The sequence below is a fragment of the Theobroma cacao genome, chromosome 9, assembly GCF_053813885.1.
Source record: "Theobroma cacao isolate CCN51 chromosome 9, ASM5381388v1, whole genome shotgun sequence".
In the NCBI taxonomy this organism is placed as follows: Eukaryota; Viridiplantae; Streptophyta; class Magnoliopsida; order Malvales; family Malvaceae; genus Theobroma; species Theobroma cacao.
In genome coordinates, this window is record NC_142647.1 from 509,677 (window position 1) to 531,606 (window position 21,930).

General features: G+C 35.9%; 1 protein-coding gene and 1 pseudogene across 2 annotated transcripts; one reads left to right on the forward strand and one right to left on the reverse strand.

Annotated features, from left to right (window-relative positions):
- The first annotated feature begins 9,020 nt into the window (after window positions 1–9,020).
- On the forward strand, window positions 9,021–16,170 carry HK5 (histidine kinase 5). 2 transcript variants are annotated; one of them, XM_007011572.3, is made up of 14 exons: window positions 9,021–9,617; window positions 10,244–11,072; window positions 11,595–11,651; window positions 11,842–12,069; window positions 12,153–12,246; window positions 12,347–12,553; window positions 12,878–13,008; window positions 13,091–13,140; window positions 13,402–13,757; window positions 13,889–13,992; window positions 14,176–14,435; window positions 14,628–14,979; window positions 15,152–15,331; window positions 15,875–16,170. In XM_007011572.3, the coding sequence occupies exons 2-14, from the start codon at window positions 10,353–10,355 to the stop codon at window positions 15,995–15,997; spliced, it is 2,862 nt and encodes a 953-aa protein (XP_007011634.3). In that variant the 5' UTR covers window positions 9,021–9,617; window positions 10,244–10,352; the 3' UTR covers window positions 15,998–16,170. The 2 variants fall into 2 exon arrangements, with proteins under 2 accessions (XP_007011634.3, XP_007011635.3); XM_007011573.3 differs by having other exon boundaries at window positions 14,176–14,979.
- Window positions 16,171–16,513: 343 nt separating this feature from the next.
- Window positions 16,514–21,547, reverse strand: LOC18587651 (glutamate receptor 2.8-like; annotated as a pseudogene).
- Window positions 21,548–21,930: the final 383 nt, after the last annotated feature.

Below are 21,930 nucleotides of genomic sequence, written 5' to 3' on the forward strand. Positions count from 1 at the left end.
ATCTAAGAGGTGCAAAGAACAAATTGAGATAGAAGTAATAGTCTAACAGTCTAGGATTATAGTATCCTTTAATATTTCACTTGAAATTGTGTTTGCTTAATTACTTAATCTCAATAAAAGTCGATGTTAGTCTAGAATCTTAAAATATGTGTAATTCTCCGTCGAGATATTACACACTTACTTAACCTAATTGAATCACTATATGTTTATAGGAAACAACTAAATTAAATTCTTTAAGCCAAGATTTTAAAAATTGACTATGTGTGGCAATTAAATGTATGTCTACTCTAATTGCACATCAAAACACTAAAATTCCTTTCTAAGTGTAATGAATATACATTACCCAAATCAAAGTCTAATTTAGACTAACTCTCAAGTATCATCTAAATACCTAAACACATTTAAATGGTGATCAAGCAAATAAATGGGGAATAAACTCCAATTTGAGTAAACATGAATATTTTCATAAAAAATAAGCAATAAACTAACACAATATCCAAGCTACATATTAAAATTCACCATAATCCTAGATCAAAAATTCTAGTTAAACATATTTAATACAAAACTCAATTTATTCAGAAAAATATTCATTTCTACAGCAAAGAAGAGAGAGATGAAACTAGTGTGAGAAAGTTAGGCTGATGTGGATGATACAGCTCTCAAGAAAATCTCACTACTCTTCTCCCTTTTCTTTTTTTGTGTAGACCAAATCCCTCACTTTTTTCTATATTTTTGAAAAGCTGTTCTTTCCATATCTTTCTCTTCCCAGATCTTCCCTCTTTAGCCCTAAGAATGGCTCTTTTTATAGCACTCTACATGGCCCTCTGATCTTAAAGATCGGAGGGTCCAGCCTTCTTCATTTAAATTAACGCTACAACGCTAACTTCACTACCAAAGGCAGTGTTGTTTCACTAGACAGCACTGTAACTTTGAGAGTGTGGTGCTACAACACCAAGCATACTGCCTGGTGGAGGGTTTGTGCTACTGAGGATAGCGTTGCAGCGCTACAGACTTGGGGCTGCAACACTGATGATACTACCTTGTAGAAATGATGCTGGACAGTGCTGCAGCGCTGAAAGCTTGGTGCTGCAACGCTGTAAGTTCTGTTTGGTAACGGGGATAGTGCTGCAACGCTATACTTGCTGTTTCTTGTTGTTCTTCCTTGAAGCTGCCTAGTGCAGAGTAATGAATATGAAAGTTGTATCCTTTCCTTTTAGCTTTCAATGGTCTTAGAATCACATTGATTGGACTTTTGTAGCTTGAGTTATGTCTGAAATATTATTGCATGTTCGGTGAAGTATGCACTTGACCAACTTGTGTAATTTTTTGCCACTTGACCCCTTCTCTTTTAAAGCCTTGAAAACATAGGAACTAAATTAGCCATAACTAAAAATAAGCATTCTTACCATACAAAATAACTAAAATAACTTGAAATAAAGTAGCTTAATCATGAATTAACTAATTAAAGAAAAACAATGAAAACTATTTATAATTTTGCCTAAACTCAAAGACTTAGCCATTTTATCACTCAAAATATGACAAGATAACTATATAAAATAGAGTTATCAAGATACTCGATAATAAGTACTTAATTAATTATTTTATGTTATCCGATTTGATTAAGTAATGCCTAAGTGGGAAACAAACAGCTGGAAACCATGGCTAATACTCCTTGGAAGCCTTGGGCTGTTAGGCTTTCAAGGGGCAAATAAATCTGGATCAGTATGGTTGGGGGTCATGCCTCACACCATGCTTACATTAAATTACATTAATTCCATAGGAAGGAAAAACATAAAGGTTTGTAGTCCTAAGTATAAATTAGTCAAAATAAAACATGAATCACTCATTAATTATAGTCTTAATTTATTTAGTACTTTGGTTGTTGGCAGCAAAGAGTTCCTTCTTCCTATCTAATCATACCATATGAAATTTGGGAAAACAATTTCATTGCATTAACATATGAAATTGGGTAAATGGTTGAAAGGATTTGCTCGTCTCTTTCCTCATACTGAAATATTCTTGGAATTGAAAAGGGTTAAAGAAAACACCTTTCTTATTAGAAGCCTGCCCAACTTTAGGTCCAAGTTGTCCTGTTGAACCAGACCAAGGCTAGCAATTAGCATTAATTTTAGACCACAGCCTGGTTTCATGTATCAATAATGACATATTGGCCCAGAGCAGAAAACATCTGGGCTTGGTTGAGGAACGATCCTGAAGATGAAAGAGTTTTGGGTCCGATAGCTACACTGATAACACAGATCGAAAATGCTGGAGTTTCCCTCTCTGCCTCCACAAACAAAGCTCAAAACATGGTGGGCTTTAGAGAAACGAGGAAAGCCAACTGTTGGGGAGTGGGGAGGGTTGGTATTCTGCTGCACAAGTTAAATGCATTTGCAGGAAAATATTTTCTTATTGGCTTTGTTTAATTACAGTACGTCTGGCATAGGCATTGACCAAAAGTACTGTTTTTGTTTGTAATTGGGCAGGACAATTTAGATCAGGATCGTGTCAAGTGCTCACATGGCTACCACATGCCCAAATAGCAACACCAAAATCCATTGGGAAACCAGCTAAATTTGGATCTCAGGCACCTACCTACGTTAGTTTTTTTAGCCTGTTTTTGTCTCAGATACAATGGAAACTCCGAATATGCACCCAGCAAATGTCTTCCAAGGAGGATCAAACTTTTGTAGTTTACCAGATACTGTGATGCAAAGTTAGACCAAAAGCACGAAACTTAGAAAGAAAACAATAAAGAAAGCATATTGGCAGCTTAACCTTTATTGTCTAATCATTGTTGGATCTAGTTAACCTATTTGGAAAAATAATAAACTAGATATTGAAGTCGTTAAAGGTGGCTACTTGGGTTTGAAGAAACAGCATAGAATTCTCCCATACTCACATTAACAAGATCTTGCTTCATGCTCAAACTTGCTTTGGGTCATTAACGTTAATAAGAGTTATTTTATTAACGGTTAACGAAGCAAACACAATTTCTATTTTGTTACACGTGACAAAAATGTATACATAAAGTAAAAAAAGGGTAGAGAGACGCCGACAAAAGATTTTTATTCATAAAAATTATAAAGGTATTCAACTTGTTTTTATTCTTCATGTGTTGGATGAAGCTTTGTATTTAGTTAAAGGAGCCCACTTCATTGCCTTCTAAGCATCCACCCAACCCAACCCATCCCATCATTTAGACATAAATTTGATTTGGAAGCCACATGTGGAAGACACTGCCGTTCCGGATGTAATAATTGTGAATGCCCCAAACCTACTGAATTTGGTTCAGGGAACCTGCTTAATTGCCTTCTCTTTTCGGAAACTACAGTGTTGTTTTCGTTTTAGAATTGTTTCATATGAGAAAGGGGAAGGTACCAACTAATGGAAGAAAAAGATGAGAAGAACACAAAGCCACGATCACTCTCTATATGTCACTTTCCATCCTCATTGCTCCATAATTATTTAGTATTAATTACAACTTTTGTTTTTCTTCTTTTTCTTGCATTATGGAGGGAGGACATCCTCTTTGGCATCTATAATTATTCAATAGTGGAAGCCAATTCAATTAAAGCACTCGTTTCCTTGAAAGCAAGACAAGCTTTTAGTGCTTCTGTTTTATCATACGAAGAAAGGGATGATGGTTGAATAGGCATACAACTATGTTTGTGCTTGGATTATCAAGCAAGCCTTAGTCTTTGTACATGGGAAAAGGAGAGAAACTTTACTTTGAAAGAAATGAAAATGACATGCATAACTTATTTGTCTCGTCGGAACCAATCATCCAAGTAAAGGCATTAGGAATTTAGGGCCGTAGGGTAAGAAAACCCGGAGTGGTGTTGCCCACTAAAGCCATTTTTATACACTTACCAAAGCTGATTATAAAGACCCCATAGCAAAGGATATATATCTCCCTCTCATCAATCATGAATTGACATGAAGAGCCCGACGTGTCTTTTTTATTTGGTTTTTCTTCCGTACTATTAATTATTTATATTTATTAATATATAGATATCGTTATATATCACAAATCTCATATTATAATATAAGATGGAGTAGGTCACTTAAAAAATATCTTTCGAATTAAAAATGTAGGCTCTTGATATCATGCGCCTCTATCAATCATTTTTATAAATTTTTTTTTATCAAGATTATAACGATGTAAGAAATTGGACACGTGTCATTTTAATTATGTATAAAAACAATCACTTATTGTGTAAATATCCACTCTGGATAATCAACATGTCGAAATGAGTCTGGACTTCTAGTCACACGTCCAGTGATCAATGTTACTACAAAATGTGAAGTGACAGAAGTAAACAAAAATGTAAACAGTTAAGATTTGGAAGGAGGAGATGAAAAAAGACCTAGGAGATGCGAAGAGTACAGCCATGGGCAACAACGATTTTTGTCTGGGAGTTGTCCGGTGGCGGCAATCTTTGTAAGGCCATATCATATCGGCATCAGCATGGGTAACCTCCGGGGTTTGTGGGTTGGGTGTTTTGGTTTTTTCTTTGCCCACCCTTTTTAGATTCGGTGCTTGTACGGTTTTATAATTACAAGTAGTAGCATTTTGCTTTTGTCCTTTGCATAAGGATTTAACATCACCTGCTCCAAGGTTTCAACTGTAGATCCTACCCAACATGGGAAAAGTAGCCTTTTTTGGGTTTGGTTCTTTGCTTGTGGTCTCCAATTCTAGTTGTTGTTTTGCATCCAAAGCTTTTAAGTTGCTTCTTCCTATCGATTTGGGCACGTTGAATACTTTAGCTGTGATTCAGAAGTCATCTTAGGACAGTATTTGGGGTGACAGTTGGCTTGTTAAGAGCGCGAACAATAATTGTACTATTTTAAATTTTATTTGAATTCAATTTTAATATATTTTAATTTTACTTAATTGAATTGAATAATCAAAGAATCATTTATCCTTAATTCCATATAAATGGAATAGCTAGAAAATAATTTTTATTTTCTAATATATGATTATTAGATGTAAAGGTCGTAATTATTGAATTATATTTTTATTTGTCTTAAACATAGCATAAAAATTCGTAATTTATTTAATTACAAAAAGGGAAAAGAAGTAAACATTCCTCATTTTTTATTTAATTTATTTATTTTATGATTTTGGTTTAATTATAAAAAAAAAAAAACTCATCAGCAGTCAGAAAAAGAGTAGTTTGTAAATGATTGAAGAATAATGGATTAGTTTTAGTTGTCATAAAAAAAATAACAATAATAATAATAGTAGATTACAGGGAAGCATGTGGGCCCCACAGTCCACGTTGGTCCACCTGCTTCGGGCCCGTCCAGTCCAAAAGTGTGTGACACGTGAGCACAATTCTTAGTCTTTTAACACAATTAGTTAATTAAGGATCCAATCCCAAGTCAATTTGTTTTTTCTACTTCTTTGAACTTCGAAAAATGAACAGGGTCCAATCAAACACGTCCATCTGTTTATTTTTTTTTACATTACCACTAGCTAGGAGGCACGTAGCGGAAGAGACATATCCATGCATGAATTTTGGCGTTCCTTTTGTCTCATCAACCAATCAAAATCAAGCATATAAAAAAATTTACCCATTGGAATATTTCCCCAATTTCTTTTTTTTTGTTCTTTTCCCCCCAATTTGAGTAGTATGCAAAAAATGTGAATAGGTAATTATTTATATTTTTTAAAATTATTTATTATCAAGATCAATTTTCTCAAAATTGAAGAGAATAATTAATAATCTAGTATTTAGACAAATCATAGATTAGTTCAATGATTATGCATTTCGTTAAATTTATAAAATTTTATAATCATATGTGGAAGATGTATCTAAAAAATTAATTATATTTTCTTTAATTATTTACTATCGTAAAGTAAAAATTTCTCGAAAGTAGAAAGCAGAATGAACCGTGAGCTGTGATTCCTTACACGATGAATAATTTTATTAGAAAAAACTAAATTACAACAGTGTTTTTAAAGCCCTATGGTTAAAGAACACGTGGCAACAAAACTTTTAGCCATAAGCTTAAAAAAGTATAGAACTAACGACAAAGCTAACCTACCTACAAGCTAATTGAATATATGTTTTTAGTGCATTTGTTTCTTGAAGTGGAGGGGGGGCACATGATGAGCTCAAGTTCCTGTTCAATGGCCAATAACACAAAATTGAAATTAATTAATTAATACGGTAATCATCTGCTTTGACCAATAAATCCATGAAAGCGATCGATTATAAACATAGTGAAAGGGACTGTATCACGTTAATCAAAATATTTGTTTAATTATTAAACTAATCCGTGTATTAAGGATGCTGTCTCATCCAATCACTACTCCTCTTTCTTTGTATTCACTTAATTGTTTTCTGTAGTTTTTACTATCCTGATAAGCTGACCTTGCTTCCCTTTCGATACGTAAAGGAAGTCCACTCCTTTAACAAAAGCTACATCATAGTATTTTTTTTTAATTTATCTCTATTTATATTTTTTTTAAGTCTTAATTTTTCACATATAACACGTTATTTTTTTATAGTCTTAATAAATATTTTTTTCAATTAACATTTATATATAACTTCTATTTCCACAAAAGGTAAGCTATTAAGAGTATTTTTATAGTTCTACTAAATAAAATTAATAGTCTTGTAAATAAGATGTTAATGGAAAAAATATCACAAAATATATATTATGTGAATTATTTTTTTATTATTATATTATATTAGAAAGTCAAGGGTGTTTCTCTATTTTTAATTCTATTTAAACATTCTCTTGAGTATTAATTATAAAATTACGAGACGATGCTTTTGTAATTATTGTCAATTCGTGAATTATAGTGATTACTTGATATATAATTTTGTGCTCAATTATATTTAAAATAGCCGTGATGCAATTTTTGCATGAAAGCAATTTGTGTTAGATTATTAATACATTGAAATTGAAAAAAAAAAGAAAATTCAGTTGGGGGTCATTTTCCTTTTATTTATTTTATTGTAACTAATCATAAATTGATTAGATTATTAATACATTGAAATTGAAAAAAAAGGGGAAAAATTCAGTCGTGGGTCATTTTCCTTTTATTTATTTTATTGTAACTAATCATAAATTGGTTATAAATTCTTGTCGTCTCATCATAGATATTGAATTATTAGTTTGCAACTTATAAGGTATACAAAGACATTGATGGCTACATCTTGCATAGACTTGCATATATAACTGTATAAGCTTTTATTATTTGATTTTTTTTCTCTCTCCTTAATTCATTAGATCTGCCAACACCTTACTGTCTCATGTTGTCGCCGTCCGTTGAATTAACACTTGAAATTAGATGGCGTTACATGTTAAAAGTTACATATATCTTAATAAACGCTTGTTTATTTATTTAAATTTTGTTTGATTGATATTTTTATATTTTTTATCGGTCGAGGTCGAGGCCGAGATGGAAAAGGCACAGATAAAGTTAACTTGAACCAATCAAATGACTGTCGAAAATGTGCTGGCAAACAGCCCCCCCCCCCCCTCCATTCTTCCTCCCCCACCCCAGTTTCCCACCCACCAAACAGGCGGCTTTCTGTTTACAGTTTGTTTTCCTTCTGCTAATACTTTCCTAAATGTTTGTTTGAAGGCTAGAGAAATGACGGAAATTCGAATCTAATTCATCGTGTTTTTCCGATTAGGAGCCGGCACTGAGCAAAGTTTACCTGGCTGGCAGAGAAAGTTTGGGCTTTGGGCACCTGCCACTTGTCTCGCCGTTTACACACCACGTGGCATTTGTGTTGATGATGTGGCGTTATGGGTGAGTCAGCAGCCTGAAGCCTGGTGGGTGAGTCAGCAGCCTGAAGCCTGGGGAACTACCGCTGCAGACTATAGACAATTTATCCAACTCCAAAGAGAAGAAAGAAAGAAAGAAAGAAATGCAATGGCTTAGTTGTTTTGTTGCATAAACCATCAGCACTGTCGCTTCGATTAGCCTCAGACCAATTTATCACACTTTGTTCAAATAGTTGTGTTCATATAAATTGTATGGAATTCGAAAAAAATAACATTTAAACACAAATCAAATTGAAAAAAACTTCAAATTCAACACTAAATCACAAACATTTCAATTCTATCCATCACCATTTTTACGTGAAAATTGACATTAAAATACCCTATTACTTCACTATTTCACTTCACTTCTAGTCACATGAATCTTAACCATGATTAGGAAGTGCTTGACTTGTTTCTACAAAGAATTTGTTCTTCCATTTTTGGCCATGAATATATATATATATATATATATATATATATATATATATATATATTCAATTCAACTGATGATATCAATACATTTGTCTCCAACACAGAAAATCATGTAATCTGCATCAGAGTTTACTGCAATGAATGGTCCAATCAATTATTCATGAATTTGATTACTGTTATTTATTTCCCAACACAACTTGTTTCGTTTGATGTCGATTTTTATAATTTTACGAGTAAATAATTTTTATTTGTTTACTCTCCAACATGCATCAATCAAATAGACAAAAAACAAGAAATGTTTGAGAATGGTCCAGCCGACTAGCCGCTGAGATCGTGCTATAAAGTGGAAGGGGGAAAACATTTGTTTAACCATTGTTTTAACAACAAAGCCAACCATAAAGGTGATCTAACCCCAAAGTAATTAAACTAATCCAGGTTTAAATCTAAAGGTTTATGAACAAGATTCTCCACCTCCCTTTCCATTTGCTTTCCTCAGGTTTTAGTTTAGTTAGCATCAGACTTTCCAGCAATAAATACTTTTGATAGATGGTATCAGACTCTTAGACTCCCAAACTCAGTGCTGCTGCCATAGCAGAAAGAAAGTGGGATTGGATTGGATCATCAATCATCATCATTCATCAGCAGCACCTTTTGCGCGTCATCTCCACACGCCGTCCCGACACGTCACCTACGAATAGTAGAGGGGCGGGCGGGGAAGAGGGAACACCAAGGAACTCCCTCCTCATTTTAAAAAAAAAACACACTCTCCTTCTTTCTCTCTCCCTGTCTCTCTCTCCCCAAAGTTACTTGCTTTCTGATTTTGTCTCGAAGTTCTGTTTTAGTGTTATTTTTTTCCCCCAAGGGAGTGAAAGGGGAGAAGCAAAAGGCACTCAACCGACGCTAAACCGCTGTAAAATTGTGAACTACTTGTTACGTAGCTCAATGTTGAAGAGACTTTGAATGTAACCTCAGAAAACAGAGAGAGGGGAATAGAAATAAAATATATGGAAGGAAAAAGGCCAAGAATGAGAGAATTGTCTAATATTTTTGACCTCCAATCGCACATGGCTTCTTGGGCTTACCCGTCTCTCCACATTTTTTTTTTTCTTTTTCAATCACATGCTCTCCTTCCTCTCTCTTGAAATAAAAACTCCCATGGTTTTTCTCTCTCCTCTCAACACTCAGCTGCTTTCAAGCTTTACTTTTTAGTTTTTTTCTGAATTTTTTTTCATTAGCATTTGAAGGTTATTGACTCGACAGTCGAAGAGAAAGATATTCCTCAGATCTACAGTGAAAAGGGTTTTGAGTTTTGGCCGTCGTTGTCAACCTTTTCCTTCTTCTTCTTCTGAAGACTCTGTTCTTTGCAGGATTGGCTGTGATTCAATCTCAAAAAGGTCAGCTTACTAATGTGCTTGTTTGCTGTTTTGCTGAGTCTTAGTTGATTGACTGATTTGTTTTCATTCAAAGAAAATGCGCCTTCAATCTTGTCTGTTGGTGAATTTCCACCAATTGTTGGTCCTGTTTTTCCTTTGTTCTGTTTAATGAATCTTATTCTTATTTCAGCTTCATTCTCTTGAATTCAGATTCCCATTCGACTACCTTTTTACTTATTGTTTACAATTCAGTTAAAGTCAGCCAAGTTTAGCTTCATCTCTCCGTTGAATGCTACATGACTTTGATTTCCTTTCGTTTTCATGAAAATTGAAGAACTTTTCTTTTCATCTTTTATTATATAAAATTCTATCAACTTTTGGAATAAAAGGATTTCTGCAGTTAATTTCGTTTCCAATTTGATGTTTTTCCCCATTAGTCAACATTTTCTGTCTCCTTTTTTTATATAGTACTAGTTAACATGTTTCTCTCTGTTTTCTATGGTTTTCTGCCATTAGCAACATTCTCTGTTCCAAGAACGACACATCTTTGTCATGTAGTTGGCTTTCAAATGAAGTAGTAAGGCTGGAGAAATCTAAGAATCAATTAAAGTAATTTTCAAGGCTCGGTGCTTTATTTTCCCCTGCAGGTTCTGTCCTGATTAGAAGATGCTTTATAGAGATCCCTGAAGAGCAGTTGGTGATCCATCGATGTTCATTTATGTTCTGCACATTTCAAACGGGTTGTAAGTGATTTTGATGGTTTGTGAGATGGAGACGGATCAAATTGAAGACATGGACGTCGAAGTCCTTTCTTCAATGTGGCCTGAAGATATCAGTAACGATCCCGGAAAGCAGTTCAATGTAGAAAAGCCAGGAGGTGATCAAGATATGTTGGAGGAGGTCACAATTGTGGAGGAGCCAACCATAGTTGATTTCAAGCATCTTTTAGAGCTAACCAACTACACTGACAAGGGCTCGTCTCAGCTAGCATACCTTGTGAAACACTGGGAATATAAGCAAGCAAATGCTGTTCGTCTTCTTAGAGAAGAACTTGACAATCTAAGCAGGCAAAGGCAGGAATCTGAGCTAAAGAAATTGGAGATATTGGAAGAACATCGTTTCGAGGAGGAAAGGTATGGAGGAGATAAACGCCCGATTTCCATACTGGATGAAGTTTACGATATATGGCTAGAAGTTCCTCGGAGGAAAAACGATGTTGTGGTTCCAAGTAAAAGAGTTGAAATTGATGCTGAGTATGACACTGTCATATACTGGAAACAGCGAGCTTTGCATTTTGAGAAACTGTTGGAAGCAAGCATCCAGAGAGAGCAACTGCTCAAGGAGAAGTTGCAGGAAAGCATAAAGAACCTGGAAAGACAGTCCTCACCAGTAGAAGAGTTGTCCCAGATTCTTAAAAGAGCTGATAATTTCTTACATTTTGTACTTCAAAATGCACCCGTTGTTATAGGACATCAGGTAATCATGCAATATTTATTAGCCTTTGAATTGATGGTTCTCTTTATGTATAATTATTTGATTCAGTGAATGAAAGTTTTTGTTATCTTTCTGTCTAGTTGATGACTTATCTCCTGCTATAGACTGCATGGTCAATTCCCCAAAGTTACTCGTTTTTGCCTTCCTTTTGTTATTGCAATTCCATCAACCTGTGTTATAGCAGGTATACAGCTAAAGTATGAAGAATATTTTTTGTTGCATAATCCTGTCTCAGTTCTTAGCATCTTGTATACCCTGGTGAGAGGGACTCTGTGGATTATGTAGATGCATTTGTTACACTGTAAATATACCCATCATTTCTTCCAGTTCTTAGCATGTTGTGTCTGTTGAACAAACGAATGTCAATTAGCTGAACTGAAATATGAGAAGATGTATATTTTCTTTTAATCATTTGTTACTAGAACCGCATATGTTGATTTTCCTTTTTCATTGTCATAGTGTAATGGTTCAACTAATGAAACTACTTCTTTGATAAACTTTCAGGATAAAGAGCTGCGATATCGGTTTATTTATAACCATTTTCCAAGTTTACAAGAGGAGGTAATTTATTGCCCCAGAAGTTCTTATTCAAGGTTTGATAATCCTTTGTTGAGTGTTGATTGTGAGCACATGTATTTTGTCCTCCTATTAAGCTTTTGTTTCCTTTGTTAACTCTCCCCCCCCTTTCTGCAGTCCCCTGTCTGTAATGAGTAGTATAAGAATTACCTTTAACTTAATGGTATGATTTCAGGACATTCTAGGCAAAACGGATGTGGAAATTTTCACCGGGTCTGGTGTTAAGGAGTCTCAGGAATTTAAAAAGGAAGTGCTGGAAAAAGGATTACCTGCAAAGAGGGAAATTACATTTGAGACAGAACTATTTGGATCAAAGACATTTTTAATATATGTGGAACCAGTTTTTAGCAAGGCAGGAGAGACTATTGGTATAAATTATATGGGCATGGATGTAACAGATCAGGTATGTTCAGTTTGTTAATATGGTTGAGTAAGCTATTACTCAAGATGGAGAAGTGGATGTTTATGTTTCTGATTGCAAAATAGGTAAGGAAAAGAGAAAAGATGGCAAAGCTTCGAGAGGAGATTGCGGTACAAAAGGCAAAAGAAACAGAACTGAACAAAACCATACACATAACAGGTTCATTTACTCAGTGACAACTGAATATGCTGTGAAATTCACTTTAGCTACCTCTTAAAGCGCTGAAGTAACTCTGCCTTACCCTTTTACACTTCTCTAGAGGAGACAATGCGTGCAAAACAAATGCTGGCAACCATGTCTCACGAGATAAGATCTCCTCTATCTGGGGTTGTTAGCATGGCTGAGATCCTATCCACCACAAAACTTGACCGAGAGCAAAGACAGTTGTTAGATGTCATGCTATCTTCAGGAGATTTGGTCCTTCAACTTATAAATGACATCCTTGATCTTTCCAAGGTTGAATCAGGTTTGGATTTTACTCCCAAATAGCATGAAAAGCTTAGCCACATGTTTTTTTTTTTTTTTTTCATTTTTTATAACTCTTGAGATTGTCAGAACTTGAAATTCTTGTAGTACTTACAGCAACAACAAGTGTGAGAGATCTGGTTTCAAAATGCTCTTGTAATGCATGTTTTGAAAGTCCTGCTTCTTATTCACAATCACATTGTACTTTTTTTTTCCTCAGAATTTGATGCTATCTGCCTCATCATATTCTGCTCAAATCACAGACATGTTATCATTCTCATATGTTGAAATTTCTACAGTTATCTTCTTTTATCTGTTTGTTTAGGTGTTATGAAGTTGGAAGCTACAAAATTCCGACCACGAGAGGTGGTAAAGCACGTTCTTCAGACGGCTGCAGCATCATTGCAAAAGATTCTTACCTTGGAAGGACATGTGACAGATGATGTTCCTATTGAGGTGAGAGTTTTATGAGGCATTGTCATCCAGTATTATATCTAGACATTGAAGTTCCTTTTTTAATCCTCTGCATTGATTTCAGGTCATTGGAGATGTCCTAAGGATTCGACAAATTCTCACTAACTTGATCAGGTACTGAATTATGTAGCAGTCATGATTTCTGTTTTGTGATCCTATAGATTACCATTACAATTTTGTATAAGTCAGACAGGTTACACTGGTAGCATATAATCAGGACTGAATAACTGATCGTCTGTTACTGCAAGAGTGAAAGTAGTTTCAAAAATCAATGGTCCTAACAATTATGCTGATATGATCTTTTTCAATCATTTACTCTTTATAGCTTTCATTTCTCGCATGTTGGGTAAAACTAAAACCTTTTACTTTCTTCAGCAACGCGATCAAGTTTACACATGAAGGGAAGGTAGGAATAAAACTTTATGTAGTACCAGAGCCTCCTTTTGCAAAAGAAGGATCTCAGCACGTATCTGATGGATCAACTGCAAATCAATCAACTACTAATGTAGCAAAAGAAGAGACCTGTATATCAACATCTCAAGCTAGCAGTGATCAGAAAGGTTTTCATGGTAAGAAACGTGAAGGCCCTTGCCAAAATCATTCACTCAGTGACAAACCTGGTACTCCAGTTATGAATGGAACAATAGATGGAGATGAGGAGCAAGAAGAGTTACCTGAAACAACAGTGTGGATACGCTGTGATGTATATGACACTGGAATTGGAATACCAGGTACATACATACGTATGCTTTTCTTTAATCATTACATTGTCACAAGGAATCTAATTTTTTTGTTAGATATATATCATAAGTTGGTTCAGTATGGGGATTAGTTGATACATTTTCCTGTCTTCCTGTGACAGAAAATGCTTTGCCCACTCTTTTTAAAAAGTACATGCAAGTCAGTGCTGATCATGCCCGAAAGTATGGTGGGACAGGACTGGGCCTTGCAATATGTAAACAGCTGGTGAAGTCTTCCCTCCATCAACACTTGTGCTTTATTTGGTTTGGAATTTACATTTTACAGTTGATAGGATTCATCTACAGTGTATGCTTGTTGCTTAATTGCCTGGCAGAGATTTGATCTAATACTCTTGCTGGTACCAAACTTTTAGACAATTCGTCCTAACATTCTATGCATTTGCTATAGGTTGAGCTAATGGGTGGCCGTCTTACTGTGTCTAGCCGAGTGCATTGTGGTTCTACATTCACGTTTATCCTACCTTACAAGGTTTCACTAGCGTGTGATCATTCTGATGACCTGGATGACCTCTCAGATATGCCTGAACATGATGCTGCAACTGACGATGCAACTGCTGGCTTCTTCCAATTCCAGCCACGCACTTTGGGTTCTCTATTTTCTTCTAATGGATCTAGCAGAACCCAAAAATTAATGCCACACAATATTGGGTATGCAAATTCACATAAACTAAATGGGTTCGCAGACAATTCTTATTCGTTCCCCACGAATAACGGTCCTACAAAGGAGCTGGCTCCGGTTGAGGATGCTTGCTCTGTGGCTGAAGCTGTGGGGACATCATCTGAGCCTGAGGGTTCATTTAGTCACAGCCCAGACCCTGATAATGAAAGTGCAATTTGCAGAGACAGGCACCATCAGAATGATGCAAATGCTCAGAACAAAGTTTCTACCACAGAGTTGTCAAGTTGCTCAGAGGCAAGCAGAGAGGTGGATGCAAAAATGAAGATAAGTGAGCCCCAGCTCTCACCTAAGCAGGAGAAATCTGACACCGGTTCCCAGTGCACATCAAACAGCAGTCGAGAAGTATCAAATTTGACCTCAAAGCCTAAGATCCTACTTGTGGAAGATAATAAGATCAATGTAATGGTGACACAGTCAATGATGAAGCAGATAGGCCACACGATAGATGTTGTGAACAATGGTATTGAAGCTGTCCATGCAGTTCAGCGCTGTAGTTATGATCTTGTCCTGATGGTAATTCTTCCTGGATCTTTCGATTCCTTCTCTCCCCAGTACAGGAGTTGCTTCTTATTGGGTGGCAATCTGCTCAAGTTTTACTGTCTTCAAATAAGCATTACTATTTTAAGATGAAAACACTTTGCTGACTTGAGTTTAATGGTAACCATTGACTACACTTAACTTGCAGGATGTCTGTATGCCAGTCATGGACGGCCTTCAAGCAACAAGATTGATTCGTTCCTTTGAAGAAACTGGTAATTGGGATGCAGCAGAAAAGGCTGGGATTGAGCAACCTTTGCCTTCTTCAGATTCATTACAATATCTTCCCGGTTGTACACCTCCAACAAAGCGTATTCCCATAATTGCTGTGAGCTCTTCACTTTTCCTACCCTCAAATTGAGCTTATCTAATTTATTCTACCTATTTCAGTTTGCTTGCATATTGTGCATAGTTTACCACAAAAAAATCTTTGCAGTAGGCTGGTCTGCTCACTTTCCAAGTCAAAGAGAATCATTGGAAAAAATTACTGCATTCTCTTCGCATCTGTCTTAAAAATGACAAACCAGATTCACCTAACCAATTGTTGGGTGTTCTGATTCTCTGCTAAATATAATCTCATAGAGTAAACAATTAAAGCTATATATTCTGATTTGTCAAATCATTACTGCTTATGAGGGGCTAAACATTGTCTGACCAAGCTGGTTTCTGCTAAGAATGAAAGCTATCATCATTTTCTTCAGAGAATTGATTGTTTCCCCTTACTTGTACTTCTGTACATGAGTCTTTCTCACTACATAAATTTTCAATGTTCTTCATAAGCTGTAGTCTTAACATTAAATTCATTCTTATAACGGCTGTAATGTTACTCTGTATGTATTAAACTAATCAGAGTTTGTTGGTACAAATGCAGATGACTGCAAATGCATTGTCAGAGAGTGCTGATGAGTGTTATGCAAATGGTATGGATTCATTTGTTTCAAAGCCTGTAACTTTCCAAAAACTGAAAGAGTGTCTTGAACAGTATTTGCCATGATACCCTCCTGTAAATTTATGCATGTGTATAGAAAAAATGGCAGCATGTTAGGAAAGTTTTGTCAATGTATCATCTTCTTCTCAGCCATTAGCATCTCATTATAGATTGTATAGTTATATGTCATTTGTCTTTTGTCTGTCTCCAATAACTTTTTCTTCAAGTCAGATTAAGTTTCTGGAATGAGTTAATTAGCAGTTAGGACATTGAGGCAAATGAAGAGAAATATCAGTACAATAATACAACTATAAAATTCTGGTAATTAAGTATCAACGATACCATGAAATACTTCTTTTGATCATTTGGAAGATACATACGAATTTCATAAGTGTTAAATAGTGCAATATCAAGCTGGAATGCAGATATTCCAATTGAAAACACTAAAGTAAGCTAAAAAACTAGGAGCTCAACGAAGTCAACCACTTCAATTTGGCTTTATAATCTTATATCTACCAATGAACATCAATTTACGATTCTGGATTACTGAAGTTGTCAACGGAGCAAAGCAAAGGGGAATATCTACGCCAATTGTTCTCTGGGGCCATTTTCAATGTTAGCAAGCTCAGTAGAATGTCTTCCGGAAGATGGGAATGTCTCTAGAGATGCTGCAGCACTTGGGGTCAGATCGCCATTTTCAGCTACTCTTCCTTGATCTTCCAAGAACACAAAGTCTGGTTCAGTCTGGTTTGAGTAGCTTGATGGACTTGGTGGGTATTTAGTGTTTGGCGAGTCTCCTGCAACGCTAATACTATGAACACTATCATTTCCGCTTTTGGCTCCGAGTTCACTCTTTCTGAAAGTATGGGAGCTAAGGTCTCTTTGGTCGATTATTCTTGATATGATCCAAATTCTTCTCCAGAAAGGAGTTTCAGAATCAAAGCGCAACAAGACATGCCTTTGATTATACAAGAACATTGCTGCAAATATGATTAGAGCTGATATTGAGACGACCCCAGCAATGAGGAACAAGCCCCAAAAACTCTCAACACCAAGACAGTTGGGAGAAACCAAAGTGTTGGGGTCAGGACAATTGCTTTCCTTCTTGAACCATGTCTATTCAATTTGATTCATTTTATCACCTTGAGTAACATTTAGGACTGCCTTGAAAACATCTGCTACAAGAGGGGAACCTCTAGGAAAGACCTGTAAATTACAAAACAGTATCAGCACAAGAAACATCCCATATGGTTAGAGAGAAGATTAGAGATTGAGAGAGAACTCACAAAACCGAAGCTATTAGTTCTCAATTTTGGTTCGACTGCGGTATATTTGATCCAATATTTGGCGAGAAAGAGCTTCATATAAGGAATTTCGTCCAAAGTAGCAGCAACCCCACCATTGGCACTTCCTTCAGTAAAGAGATCATGAAGTTCTTCCGGGGACTGGTATTCTATGAGCTGGGATTCAGGAAATCTAAACCGACCCTTCAAGATTCCTTCGATAAAGGAGCCTTTCAGGAAACCAACATTCTCCTCTTTCTTTAAGAGCTCCTGTATGTAAGTTACCGTAGGTTGGAGTTGTTGCACAGTTAGAAGTGAGGTCAAACTAGCCGTGTAGCTTTGGGTGAGAATGAGGACGACGAAACACCATATTATTACAACGAATCGAGCCAAGTTACTAACCACTCTCTCCCTTGCAAGTATAATCCGAGAAGCAAAGAAAGTAAACAATCTGAAGTCAATAGTACAACTTCGTAAATAGAGAAGGTGAAAGAATTATTACGATGTGCAAACACCATGGTGGAGAAGGAGAACCAGAAGCTCGTGCCGGCTTGATGCGAAGGGGGTCCCCCGAAATCTTCATTTATTCTGTGTTCTAGAACCCAGACAACAAATCCGATGAAAAGAAAAAAGCAAGCACTTGTCAACCAAAGGTCCCATGTCAGAGGTTTCAAGAAAACCCATGCATTCTTCCTCCTGTTATCTCTGATCGGTACAAACATTGATACACCTGATTCAGTGTATGGTAATGTGAAGTCCACGTATTGTGACCTGTTTGCCACAATCGTTGTATCTCCTACCACTGCATCGTATGTCTGTTCATATTTGCTAAAAAATTAATGAAAATTCCTGTTAACAAACTCAACGTATAAAGAAGATAAGGAGATGTTTTACCCCATTGTACACTTGAAAGATTAAGTCATCATAAGTCCCGGCGCTCTTGCCGTCGGGTTTTGCAAAGGGAATAAACTCATAAGTAATAACATAAGGCATTGCAGCCATTACAGCATAAAAAACATCTATGCAATATCCGGTGACTGAAGCAGCTGTATGAGAATTAGGATCCCATGTTACTTTAACAAATTCACTGAAACCACCCTTCACTGGAACCCCAATCCTCAACTTCTTCTCATTTGTTGGAATCTCCCAACCTTTTGGAGGAGAGGTGGTAGCCCCTGGCCATATGATGGGGCCAAGATTTAGCTTATGAGTAGAATTAGTGCTTCTGTTTGCCAAATTCAATTCTTTTACAAGTCCACTTTTTGGTGTCCAAAACTCGACTCTTCTTTCCCCATTTCCATTTACGTTAACTATCTGAAAAACTGGTGATTGTAGCTGTCCATTAACAAAATTAATGTCTCCGGTAAGACCCCTGAATTTAGTGCTTGACAATGCTAGGATAAGTTGTGGACCATTTTGTGAGACGCCGAGAGATTCAAGATCTGTTCCACTACTGGAAACATTAGTTTTGTTGAAGCCGAAGTTTCCCATGCTAACATTCTCAATTGCCATGGCTAGTGCAAAAGTGGCATCATAAGCCCACGGTCCAAAAATGTTCAACTCAGCATTAATAATGGTGGGATTGTCTTGCTGGAATTTCCTTTTCCATCGAACTTTAAAATTTTCTAACTCATTTGTTCCGGGAACGTAAGTCCTTACACCTAAAACCCCTTGCATGGAATCGATGGTTGGAGGGTTTGTTAAACTCCAAAGATTAGTCATTCCATCTGTCACGATCCAAGCATAGCCTTCACTCATCATTCCAACCTCTTTCGCTATGGCAAAAAGCTTGGTGCCGAGAGATGGTGGCATGTGCACAATGAACACTCTTGTTTGTATCGTCATTAGCTTGTAAATCTCTTCCAAAATTTGGTCATCGTTAGCCGATGAAGGGATGACACTCCGGTATGGGACACGAACATTGATCCCTTGCAAGGCGTTTGTCAAGTAGGGTATAATACCCTCTCCAATTTCATCGTCTATGTAGATTGGCACAGCTTCTCTCCATCCAAAGGCTACAACAATTGCACAAATGGCTTTCACTTGAGATGAGTCATTTTGTGTAGCTCGGAAAAAGTATGGACTCCGAAGAAAGGTAAGGGAAGGGCTTGTTGCCGAAAACGATATGACGGGTACCTGGGATTTGTTTCCGAGGTTGATAACAAAATTGGCCTACATTGAAGTGTGCGGCCCTATGATTGCTTGCACTTGTACATTTTTTATCAAGTCAAGAGCTGTTTGTCAAGCAAACAAAATTCTGACTTAAATATAGTTGCTGTAGCTGGATAATCCTAGATTATATATGCTCTGACTACTCGTTAACTAAATCTACATGTGTCTCGTGCCAATTATATTTTTGCAATATACACATACTTCTCTATGGTAATAATGCCTATCACTCCTTTTCTTTAAGTCATTTTCAAGATAAACTAGTACAAATATTTTAATAGATTTTAAGCCAAATATTCTCGATACAGCTAGTCTCGACTTCATAGTATAAAATTATATATATATATATATATAAAGTGAAGGCAAATTGATCAGTCACAAAATCTAAGATATAAGTTATTTAGCCCTTTTATATTATTTTATTTCAATATAATACAAGTTATTCATTTAAATTTGATTTTATATATGAAATTTTTTCAAACTTATTTTATAGAAGGAGAATTCAAACTTAATTTTTTTAAAAAAGATAAATTAATATATATATTTGAGAATCAAATAACCAAGTAAGTAAATATTTATATATATTTTTTAATACCATAAATCTTTTCCACTTAAATATTTGACTTCTTTATAAGTATATCTTTCATCTACTTAAATATTTGTATTTTTAAATATTTTTTTAATTTAATCCTTCAACATCTCAATTTTATTCAATTTAATTCATGTACTATACATTTTTATTTAATTTAATCTCTATGTTGTGACACAAAAAATTTTTAAACATTTTTTAATCTATCACATGGCACTGACACGCTAGCATGTCAATGTCAAGCTCGTATTCTCAAAGAATGCTAGTTAGGGTGATGCCAATCTCGAAGAGGTGTTGGCGATTTAAGAGGCCATTTTATAGCCTCCTCTTGGGTGCATTCTTATAGCATTATCATTGAATCTGACTCTATGAGTGTTGTGTCTTGGGTGTCCGATCCTACTAAAGCTTCGTCAAGGTTGAGACAACTTATCCTTCAGATTTGCTCACTCAAAAATGCAGTTGCTAGCTGGCAGATCAGGCATATTTCAAGATCAGTAATGAGGCTGCTGACATCCTTGCCAAATTAGGGGTTGACAAAGTCCATGATTTGTTACGCTTTCAGCCTTAATTGTTGTTGTGACTTTGTGCTTGCGGGGATTTTTGGGTTATTGCTTTAGTGTGGAGTTGCTGCCTTTCTCATTCATGTGAAGGTAATGTCTAATCCGGGGAATGTCATGCTTTTGTCATATTTGCAAGAGGAGTAAACATCCATGAGGGCCATGTTTCTTACTCTTGTTTATCATTTTGCCTATTTTTGTTTTGGGATGCGGTTTATTGCTAAGGAGATATGAGAACTTTTTTTGTATAGTTACAGGTTGTTTCTGACTATATTTTTGTAAGCCAGACTTCCAATAAAGTCCTGCTCATTGTGTATATGGGATTTTCCCTTTTGTTAATGAAGTTTACTGTCTTTAATTTTCCAAAAAAAAAAGGGTTTAAGCCTCGTCATTATTTCAATCATAGTCAAAGAAACAACTTAACTATTTGCATGCATTACACTTTACATCAGGCCTGAACCAACAATATGACTCCGTGCGACTCCTTTTCTTGTAATGGGGACAAATAGGGAATCTTGTTCTCTTGTTCTGAACTTTTCTTCCCTGTGAGTTTCCTCTTTCTTTATCCTTGACTTCACTCACATATTTCTTGGTTGAAGCTTCTGCATGTGCCTTTTCCCTTCATTCAAATAATAAAGGCAAGATCAGCTTTTTCATTTTTCCTAGCAACTTTCCTTTATTCGTCAACTTCTAAAACATTCACCAAATTTGATATAGAGCTCTGTGAGATGTCTTTCACTTGTTCCAAAGAAGAAACTGTGGCATCAAACCTTTCAGGTAAACTGGTAAGGACTTTCTCCACAACCTTAGCATCAGATAAAGTCTCTCTCAACAGTCGAATTTGATTTTCCAGCTTCATCACTGCATTAATGAATTCTTGCACAGTCTGACTTTCTTTCATCCTCAGAAGTTCATATTGCCTTTTGAAGTTCTGTAGATGAATTGGCTTGTTTATGGCAGACCCCAAAAGTTCTTCTTCAAGTTTGTTCCAACCCTGTTTTGCTATCTCACATCCCATAATCATGCTGAAAACGGACTCTGTAACAGCTGAGTGTATGAAGGATAAGGCTCTGAATTTCTTTGCAATATCCTCTTTATATTGCTTTACCTATGTTAGTGTGGCTTTATCTCTCAATGCTGGTACATCTGTCTCATTTTCAACTGCATTCAATAGATTGACACCTTTCAAGAATGCTTTCATTCTAATGACCCAAACAAGATAGTTAGAGCCATCGAAAATGGGCGTAGTTTGACATTTTGATGAAGAATAAACTTGTGATGAGTGAGAAAGAGGTTTTAACTGGCTCACAAATTGGTTATCTGCTTTGATATCATGTCATGAAGCTAAAAGAAGATGATAAAAATAGTATTATATACTATTCTATAGAAAAAGGAAAAACA

Bases quoted from the DNA above. Each gene is read 5' to 3' on its own strand.
- HK5 (XM_007011573.3), top strand. From the start codon at position 10,353: ATGGTTTGTGAGATGGAGACGGATCAAATTGAAGACATGGACGTCGAA. The intron at 12,554-12,877 runs GTTTGGATTTTA...CTGTTTGTTTAG, and splicing joins TCTTTCCAAGGTTGAATCAG to GTGTTATGAAGTTGGAAGCT. The intron at 15,332-15,874 runs GTGAGCTCTTCA...GTACAAATGCAG, and splicing joins AGCGTATTCCCATAATTGCT to ATGACTGCAAATGCATTGTC.